This window comes from Ornithodoros turicata, chromosome 3 (assembly GCF_037126465.1).
Source record: "Ornithodoros turicata isolate Travis chromosome 3, ASM3712646v1, whole genome shotgun sequence".
In the NCBI taxonomy this organism is placed as follows: Eukaryota; Metazoa; Arthropoda; class Arachnida; order Ixodida; family Argasidae; genus Ornithodoros; species Ornithodoros turicata.
The window spans coordinates 45057325-45067279 of record NC_088203.1 but is presented as its reverse complement, the minus strand read 5'-3'; the positions used below and the strand labels follow the sequence as shown (position 1 = coordinate 45067279).

The 9955-nt window shown below is 43.7% G+C and overlaps 1 protein-coding gene across 3 annotated transcripts; it reads left to right on the top strand.

Annotated features, from left to right (window-relative positions):
• The first annotated feature begins 865 nt into the window (after nt 1-865).
• LOC135388449 (uncharacterized) lies at nt 866-9371 on the top strand. Of its 3 annotated transcripts, none has more exons than XR_010421384.1 (13): nt 866-952; nt 3951-4074; nt 4156-5696; nt 5899-5965; nt 6515-6607; nt 6673-6902; nt 6962-7034; nt 7093-7165; nt 7224-7296; nt 7355-7427; nt 7486-7558; nt 8653-8745; nt 8850-9371. XR_010421384.1 is itself a non-coding variant. In XM_064618020.1 (12 exons), exons 3-6 carry the CDS (start codon nt 5556-5558, stop codon nt 6687-6689), a joined length of 318 nt encoding a protein of 105 aa, XP_064474090.1. In that variant the 5' UTR covers nt 866-952; nt 3951-4074; nt 4156-5555; the 3' UTR covers nt 6690-6902; nt 6962-7034; nt 7093-7165; nt 7224-7296; nt 7355-7427; nt 7486-7558; nt 8653-9371. The 3 variants fall into 3 exon arrangements, 1 of the variants encoding a protein (XP_064474090.1); XR_010421385.1 differs by having other exon boundaries at nt 8653-8756; XM_064618020.1 differs by having other exon boundaries at nt 8653-9371.
• Nucleotides 9372-9955: the final 584 nt, after the last annotated feature.

The window sequence follows — 9955 nt, the reverse complement described above, 5'->3', positions numbered from 1 at the left end:
AATGGGAGAGAGCAAAGGAGTTGAATGGAGGGACTTTCCCCCTCAACGACAAAGCGCGGGCTTCGCCATATTGTAGTAGCTGAAGCCGACCGGAAGCGCATGAGCGCCAGATAACCAAGCCAATCCACAAAAAAACAAAAACAAAAATGGCAGCTGATGCAGGTACGTATTCGTTTTTCTGCCTCCCGAATGTGCCGATCCAAATATTGTACGCTGCAACTTTATGTTAGCCTTTTATGTCAGGCCTCGTATACCTGTTTCAACCGCAGGTTGTGCTCGCATGGCAAATAATGCCTGTAAACACGTACGCTGCGTAATTTCTTACGGGGATGGAACGTCAATACTCAAATTTTCAGTGCGTGTTACCGATATAACTTGGTCTGTACAAGAAGTTTAGATATTGTAAGCTACTCTGTCATATTGAAAAATGCATGCACGGTGATCTGAGTTGATATGTGACCTCCATTGAGCTCGGCGTTCTTCACTAAGCAGACACACAGGCACAGGAAAATGGGAGGCCTTAAAAGTGATAAGTGATGTTGTAGCTGTAGCATAAATTCTGAGTAAACGTAGGACGCTTCTCGCCTAAATATTAAAGGATAATTTGCACATGTAACGAACATGACTGGTTGAACTCGTTTATTGGTCTTGTCGTGATCTCTGCCTAACTGGTTCATGAAGAGCACTTGTTTTGTCAGCTTCACTGTAAAAAAGTACTGTGATTTCCACGGGCGTTTAATAGTATCTCACGACGGTGTGTTACCGTAATCACAAATACGGCGAAAACTACGGAAAACGGTGGCGCCATCATGACGCGCCAGAGAAAAACTTCAATGCGGAGGCAAGGCTAAGCGAAGTACGGGACATTGCCGTCATCCGCAACATCATGCGTGGTCTGTCGTTGAAGAAGGAGGATGATGTTGTTGTAAATCTCGTGAACACACGTAGTCAGGCAAGCACATTTCTGTTTGCTCATTCTGTTGTGTGCGATCTGAGCGTGGTGCATCGTGCTTCGTTTTTGTTCAACGTATGCGACCCCAGTGAATCGTGGCTCGCGTTTGCTGTGAGGTGTCTCCCTAGTTTCAGATATCTGTGTGTCATGCGTCCCTGCTCGTAGGTTGATAAAGGCGCTCTAATTGTCATGTATTGTTGCGGAAGGTGCCCTTGTGTTTTTAACACTCCGATAGGCTACGTTGACCACTGCAGACATGTACATGAAGCGAGCAGAATACCGTGCTGCCATGCATTATGTGTGTACACGGCGGCGAACTATGCAACACTCAGATGTCACATTTTGAGACGTCACAAGAACACGCCAGGACGGTCGCCTCGAATCGATTTGCTCTCCGAAACTACGAAAGTGTGTCACGTCCTTTCGTGCTCTCGTCAGTTCACTACGACTATAGAGATAGTGTCACATATGAAGCAGCATATACGAGAGGGTCATGAGATCAAATGTCCTTATGAACGCTGCCAGAAGAAGTTCCGTGCCGTCTCTGCGTTTTGTGTGCAACTTAGTAGGCATCATAGGTCAGTGCAAGTGGTCAGAAATTTGGATTCAGCAGACGCAGTCACTGTTGAGAACGTTGAGGACATTGGCCAACAAGAGGAAGCATCATCAAGTGAACAACGCTGCCTACTTCAGAGGTGCCCTGCTAATGACATAACTGACCTTAAGAGCAATGTTGAGCACAGCCTTGCACGGTTTTACTTGATGCTGCAGGCCAAGCTTCTGGTACCAGCTTCCACTATACAGTGCATTGCTGAAGAACTAAAGAATGTGCATCAGTTGAATTTGGCATGCATGTCTGCTACCATCATGCAAACCATTCAGCGCAACGAGGTTGGATTTGAACAGCAGGCTCTCTTGGAAGCAATGAAAAGTGGTGATGTCTTCGGTGATTTACACTCAACGCGGCTTGGCATAATGCACACCCGCACACTATATCTGAAAGAACAGTTTCCTGTAGTCGAACCAGTGGACATTTTCCTTGGCCGTGATAACAGGTAGAAACAGTGCTTTGCACAGTACATCCCCATAAAGTGTACTCTTCGTCACTTGCTTTCAAATCTTACAGTTTTTGAACTTGTCACTCGACCAGCGCACGTACCTCATAACGATCAACTGTTCGACTTAACAGATGGAGCAATCTACCAAGGCAATCCATTTTTTTCCAACAATAATGAATCGAGGAAGCTCGAAATACTGATATATCAAGATGTTTTTGAATTGACCAATCCCCTGGGACCAGCCAAAAAGAAGCACAAGTTGGTTGGTGTGTATTTCACTCTTGGTAACTTCACGGAGCATCACAGATCCACGCGTGATCATCTGTAGCTGGCACTTCTATTCAAAGAAAATCACATGAAGGCCTTTGGACCAGATAAGGTATTTGGCAAGCTTGTGGCTGACATAAAGGATCTCGAAGAAAATGGTATCACGGTTGGAGACACACACCTTAAAGGCACAATCTTCTGTATAATTAGTGATAACTTGGGACAGCACTGCATTGGTGGCTTTGTTGAAAGTTTCAGCAGATCAACACACTTCTGTCATTTCTGTACTGTTACACGTGAACAGTTCCAGGATCATTCAGAGAAACTTGGTATTCTGCGTACAGTGGATAGCTACAAAAATGCACTTGAGGAAGCAGGCCCTAGCGGCTGCATAGTGGACGGCATCAAGGGCAACAGCTGCTTCAACGATCTGCGCTTCTTTCATGTGTGTAGGCCTGGACTGCCTCCATGTCTGGGGCATGACCTGTTTGAAGGCATAGTTGCGTGTGATCTTGCAGTTTATTTAAAGTATTTTACGAGGTCGAAAAACTGGATTTCCTATGGCAAGCTGAATTACATTATCGAGAATTTCAAGTACAAGGCTTCCGATGCAAACAGCAAACCGTATGAACTGTGTCAGCATGGGAAAGGAATTGGGGGAACGGCTGCATCAACCTGGACATTACTTCGGCTGCTGCCTAACTTCATCGCCCAATACGTGCAGGATTTTGAGGATCCTGTCTGGTGCACACTTCCGAACTTGCGGAGAGTAGTGGACATTGTCTGTTCCCCTTGCATAAACAAGGGTACAGTGGCCTACCTGCAGGTGCGCATCGAAGAGTACCTCTCTGACAGGAAGGAGCTTTTCGGGTCATGTCCGCTTCTACCAAAGCACCACTATTTGGTTCACTATCCCCGTTTCATCCTTCAGTTTGGGCCACTAATCAACATGTGGACCATGCGCTTCAAAAGCAAGCACTCCTATTTCAAGCACTGTGTTCGCAAACTGAAGAATTTCAAGTCTGTGTGCAAGACGCTGGCGCAGCGACACCAGATGCTGCAGGCGTACCTGTTATCAGACGAATTTTTACAGCCTAAGCTTGCCACTACAGCTGTAGCACCGCTAACTCTGTTGGCCTATACCGAAGATATCAGATCATCCATCATGTGTTGTGGCATCAACGAACTCAACAGTGTCGTCACAAATGAGATCACTTATAAAGGAACTGCTTACAGCGAAGGGTTGTTTGTTGCGATCCGAGAAAATGAGAGTCTCGCCTTCGGCAGAATGCTTCTTCTAATTGTCCAAAACAGTCGGGATATATTCTTAGTATTGGAAGTCCACACTGCAGCATTCCAATCTCATTTGGGCATTTAAATGTTGGAGAAATCATCACGTCATTGCTGTGCAAATGTCGAATCTCTCGTTGATTTCCACTCTCTGGCATCATACGATTTGTTGGGCAGCATATACATTTCCCAGACGCACTTCCTCACAACTGAATAAGTGGTTCCTTAAAGACGCTTTGGTTGACTATCGTTAGCTCGAGTTCAAATTCTTTGTGCATCCCTCTAAAGAACAGCAATGAAACCGAAAGGATTGTTTCTTTTTATCAACTCTTTAACAAACGGGTGCAATGGCGTGTTTCTATATAAAGTTTGACCACTTACAGGTGAGCCATGGAGCTTCAGCTGTGTTAAACTGTGAACTCTCACGAAATGAATTTTGCACTGTGGTGGTTTTTGTGGACATTTTTCTGCCGTCGTTGTGACCGCACCGCTCGGGCATTACCTGAGGTATGTGTCCTGCTGTTATGTTATATAAGGGCTGAAAGGGTGATATCTCAGTGGATATCAGTGTTAATTCATTGCTTGCAGATGGACATTATTGAGCTCAATGTTTCGGTTCATCTGCCGGGGCTCCCGGAAAGTGAGATTCGTGCTGTAGCCACAAGGCTGTTTGACCTTGGTGTGGAAACACCTGAAGATTTCAAGTTCGTACATGAGCAGGACCTGCAGGGAGTATTACGACCAATACAAGCGCGAAGGTTTTTGTCTGCAGTTAAAACATCAGGCATAGCATTTGTTTTTTGTAGAAATCATGCCATTCATTTTACCTTGCAGGACATGCAGGAGTAAGTTTTTCAATTTTTTCATTTCACCTTTGTTGCTTTTCGTTCCTTCTCCCAGTTTTTACGCCGTTTTTGTGTTGAGAAATGCATGATTTGCTCAATGCACCAGCTGACTTCTTTGTCTATTCTGTTCTTTATGGGGAAGGGGAGGTTAGTTATCCTGGAGGAGGCTTGCTATCCCAAATTTACTTCTTGCGGCTTTGGTAATGTTGAAAGTATCGTGGCTATGAAGGCATATTACATAGGATGTAGAACAATGGGAGCGACTGTTGTGGAGGGTTACCTGATCATTTTCCTCTCTTGTGCAGATGACAACTCTGTGCATCAGCACGAATCTCCTACCAACAGTACACAGTCATCTCTATCATCGTCTGCTTCTCTTGTTGAGGAGGAGCAACCGCATGTCTTCTCAGTTCCTCCCCAAAGAAGCGAGTCAACGGCTTCATCTTCCAACACTGACCCCAACTGGGCATCCAAATTCCAAGTACCTTGGAAAAGCATGCCTCCAGCTCTGACAAAAGCGTTGAGCAAGAAGGAACGACCCACTAGCAAGCTGAGGCGAGAAATGGTCCGCATGATAACTGACCACGCAATGAAGACCTGTGACAGTCCTTTGCGAAAGCATTTAGCAATAATTTCTCGAGATATTGTGTCTCAGTACCCGTCCTCCTTCCAAGACTCTTTTGAGGGCACAGTGGTGGGCACCGGGTATGATTCTCTTTTGAATCAACTTGTCTTCAGAACAGAAAACTGTGTCCGTTCAAGTCGGAACTGTGGCACTTTTCGAGCAGGAGGACTTCATAGGGATTGCAGTAGGTATGGTTGCACCAGTCGACAGTCAGATGACATCGACGAAGAAGTCATGACAGAGAAGAAAGAATCTTTGAAATCTTTGTTTGTATCAAACGAAGGCCAACGAGACATTGTAGTTGAGGAAATGAAACTGACCTACCCGTTGCAATGGAAAATGGTCAATTCCAGTATGACAACACGTGAACTACTGAAAGAGTGGCCATATCTTTTTGAGCCTGATGGGCTGTTCGTTCACTTCAAAGAACTCGTTGAGGGTGATGTCGCCCAAGTCCTCCCAACGGCGTTCAGGGAAAAGGGAACAACGTTATAAAGTTTGCAAAGCAAGACAGCGAAATGACGGACACAGTCACCGAAATTTTTGAAGCGTTGGAAAAAGCACCAGGATCAGAGCCACAAAATGAGGCAGTTGCAGTGACATTTCTTCTCCTGCACCTCCTGAAAGAACCTCAAGATGCTGTCATTCTGGCTCGTGAGGTAGGCCTTTATACGTTCGCTAGAGGGCCATATGATGCAGATATGGTATAACTTAAGATATGGTATAACTTAAGCACTATGACTTTCCAATGCTTGCTGCATAATGTATATAATCGCGGAAAACCAGATTTTATGTTATGTAGCAGCATGTTGTTCGGAACATGATCGGAACATGTAGTACATGTTTTGTGGTACTTTCCAGGAGTTCTCCACAGTACGTGATATTGAGAACTCGTTGCTTCCAGTCACGCCTCGGATTATTGCGCTCGGTGAGTTGAAACTTTTATGACTTTAGTCACAGCTTGTTGCACTTTTTCTTTTATTTAGTTTCAGGTCTAAAGAAAGGTATAACTGTCTCATAGGCTGGCAGATAGGATCTTTCTTTTTCTTTTTTTGTGCGTGTGGGGTGGTATGGTATTACACAAGCGAATGTCTGTAGACATTTGCGAGTTGTATACTTGGTTACTTTTTTTCAGCACTGGTCTCTCTTACTAGTAGGAGTGGAGACAGATTGTGCTCTTGGGGTTTGAAGAGGTGGTCACATCCCCTCCCCACCAACCCTAGATCCTCCCTCAGGATAAATTCCTCTTCTTGGAAAGTGGTCATCTGGGTTCGAACATGTGATAAGCTGTAGTGGTATCAACTATGTGACTGGCTTTCTGACACTGATTTTCCTAGTGGCAGTATCCTCATTGAGTAAACATAGAACGCATACTGCTTTGAGGTAAACAGAAAAGCGCAGTGCGTGCAGCCGTTAAAACTACCAGTTTGATGGATCCCATAGTGTTCCCTCATTAAGGTGTACTATGGTGTTACAGGTGATTCGCCATGGGCCGACTCCTTCATGATAACTGTAGACCACACAGTTGTTGTAGACCACGTGCCACATTTTATAACTGCAGCTGGTGTCGGTATGTCGCAAGTTCTCACAAAGACTGCGTTTGTTTCCTACACTCCCTTTGCTTTTGCTTTGCAGGACATTTCTTGGCATAAATCCCGATAGAGGCTCTAGGGCACAAAAGCGTCAAAAAACACCCGTCAACAAAAAAGTGCTCCGTCTAGTAGACAAGCTTTCAACCTTCGAATGGAACGTATAGGGTTCCAAGATGTACGTGAACTACTACAGCCGACCTTACGTCAACAAGTCATGGGTGCACATGTTCCTTGTTATGATGTTCATTTGACAAACGAAACAAAACAAAAACGGTGAGCATATTTGCATGGCAATTGCCCTGCTTCCTGTAACAGTTCCTCTCTCTTTGCAGTGTTTTGATGTCAGAGCGTGATTGATGGGTGCACATGGCTCCTTCTTGTGCTGTTCTTTTGAAAAATAAAACTGTGAGTATAATTACATATCAATTGCTCTGGTCCTGTAACAGTTCCTCTCTCTTTGCAGTGTTTAGATGTCAGAGCTTGATTGATGGGTGCACATGGCTCCTTCTTGTGCTGTTCTTTTGAAAAATAAAACTGTGAGTATAATTACATATCAATTGCTCTGGTCCTGTAACAGTTCCTCTCTCTTTGCAGTGTTTAGATGTCAGAGCTTGATTGATGGGTGCACATGGCTCCTTCTTGTGCTCTTCTTTTGAAAAATAAAACTGTGAGTATAATTACATGTCAATTGCTCTGGTCCTGTAACAGTTCCTCTCTCTTTGCAGTGTTTAGATGTCAGAGCTTGATTGATGGGTGCACATGGCTCCTTCTTGTGCTGTTCTTTTGAAAAATAAAACTGTGAGTATAATTACATATCAATTGCTCTGGTCCTGTAACAGTTCCTCTCTCTTTGCAGCGTTTAGATGTCTGAGCTTGATTGATGAGTGCACATGGCTCCTTCTTGTGCTCTTCTTTTGAAAAATAAAACTGTGAGTATAATTACATGTCAATTGCCCTGCTCCCTATAACAGTTCCTCTCTCTTTGCGGGGTTTTGATGCCACAGGTGATTGGCCAGGATTCACTATGTCCATAGAAAATAAATCTCAATGTGACAAACACCACAATGTGTTGTGCATGGTCATTGCTTAAACTGCGTTCACTGCTACGACTATACGTAGAAAAAAAACAAAAACAAAAAAAACTGGGGCTCCAAGGATGGGTACAGCATGATAAGCGTACACAGCATAGTTGAGATAAAATTACTGGCAAATTCAGTTTTTAACGACCACACTGTAAACAATTTCACCGTTAAAAAAACGGGCAAATGCAAGGAAAGTTGGCTGCCAAACATTGGCCGTTTTTTGTAAGGTAGCCCCGTATAAGCTGTGCCCGTGAAAAAATACTGTATTGGCCAGTGATTTTAACAGAGATACGCCATGTAGCATTACTGTGCTGTGCTCGTTAAAAAAACTGCATTGGCCAGTAATTTTAACTGCAGAGCAATGTAACGGTACACGGCACATGCCCGTTAAAATTACTGGCCAGTGCGGTCTTTTTAACGACCACAGCACAGTAATGCTACACAGCGTATGCCTGTTAAAATTACTGGCAAACACAGTATTTTTTCACGGGCACAACTTATACGGGGCCACCGTAAACAAAACTGCCAATGTTTGGCAGCCAACTTTCCTTGCATTTGCCCGTTTTTTTTTTTTTTTACGGTGGAATTTTTTACAGTGTTGCTCATGATGTAGGCCTTCTGGGATTTCTCGGTTATCTTGCGAGACAGTTCGTGCAGCTTCAACAGCAGGAGCCGCTTCATGGTCACTTTCACCAGTGAGATGATATGTTCGGGCTCAGAGCTGTAGTGGTCCAACAGATGTTCTTGATCTATGTAGTGGACTTCATGGTAGAGTTATGTTACATTGTTCGTGACAATGTGATTAACCAAAACAGACTTCTGCTCAATTCATTTTGACTTGAAGGAATTTCACTGCACGTATATGCATGTAGAGACTGTGTTTTCAAATCTGTTGCTTGCACGCTCTCATTTTCACAATGTTTTAAATCCTAATTTCACAGGCTATAGACACTGCGTCATATGCTCTGGAATGACATGAATGTGGCACCGTGCCTCGCAAACAGGTGAAAGCGCTTCATCACCTTCAGAAGAAGGTATCACCAGGGTGTGGAGCCAATCATTAATAGTAAAGCTTTGTACCACAGTACAACTAAACAGTTTTAATATTTTCTTATTCATTGTAATGCCTATTTCTTAGGTGTACTTTACTGTGTGCCACAGTAAACACTTAGTAACTGCAACAGCCAGTATCCAGCACCACTTGTTTGAGCAAAGCAGTAATTCGACTAGTGGACTGCACTTACAACAGAGTGAATATCCCTGTGCACCATGGTGTGTTTGAGTTGACCATAGCTTTCAGCTAATGTTACGTTTGACTGAAACAGCATTCACTGTATAATGCTCAAATCTGAGGTATTGATTTTGAACTTGCACGTTAGTTACACCTCAGTCATAGCTATTGCATATCTCTGACATTAGTACTGTTGTGGAACTGTTACTTACTTGTACAATAATACAAATCTTGATTATTACTGCCTACTCCTGCCAGAGGTGACAAGATGTAATTATGTAAGCAAGAAAACAAATGTAAGTAATTATTTTCTTGACAGGCATCGTGCGTGTACACGACCTCATTCTTGCTCCAAGATTGCTTTCGTCTGTCCTGTTACTCAAAGGCCATACCACTTTTTGCATATGAAATAAATTGTAATGTACCACATCTTGTTCAAGTGTCATTCCTGCATATTTTATGGACAAGTGTAGAACAAATATCATGGACCACCGACCAGTTGCAAACGCTGCCAATACCCCGAAAGTGTGTATTGAACTCTCTGCATCACAAAATGAAATTAATATACTATCGTGCTGCTGTCCTGTTTCCAGGAGAAAATAGTGGGGATAGCACCTGGCTTCAGCCATTTCTTGTTGTGTCTAAAGCAAAAGTATGAGGGCTCGAAGTGTTTGGAACATATCCTTTGAGTTTGAGAAGGGTGCAAAGACTGCTCAGATACGCTTTGGAGCCACTGTCTCAACAGTATAAGGTCATGGTGGGGAAACATGCAATATTGACAGAAGTAATTACATATGGCACCTCAAAAATTCCCATCGCCTATGAATAGAAATAATGATTTGAGTATTTCTATGTCTCCAATAAAGGTGTTAGGGAATATCAGTGAATAATGACACTCACTTGTGGAAAGATACTCCAGATATGGCAGAATGACTTGTGTGACACCTTGGGAGCGCACATGACATGGGCATGACTTGTGCCCGAAGCACAAACACAGTTCAGGAAACAAAACT

Excerpts from the sequence above, each read along its gene's own strand:
- LOC135388449 (XM_064618020.1), top strand. The coding sequence starts at position 5,556 with ATGACGGACACAGTCACCGAAATTTTTGAAGCGTTGGAAAAAGCACCA. Across the intron at positions 5,697-5,898 it reads CTGTCATTCTGGCTCGTGAG|GAGTTCTCCACAGTACGTGA; the intron begins GTAGGCCTTTAT and ends GGTACTTTCCAG. Across the intron at positions 5,966-6,514 it reads GCCTCGGATTATTGCGCTCG|GTGATTCGCCATGGGCCGAC; the intron begins GTGAGTTGAAAC and ends ATGGTGTTACAG.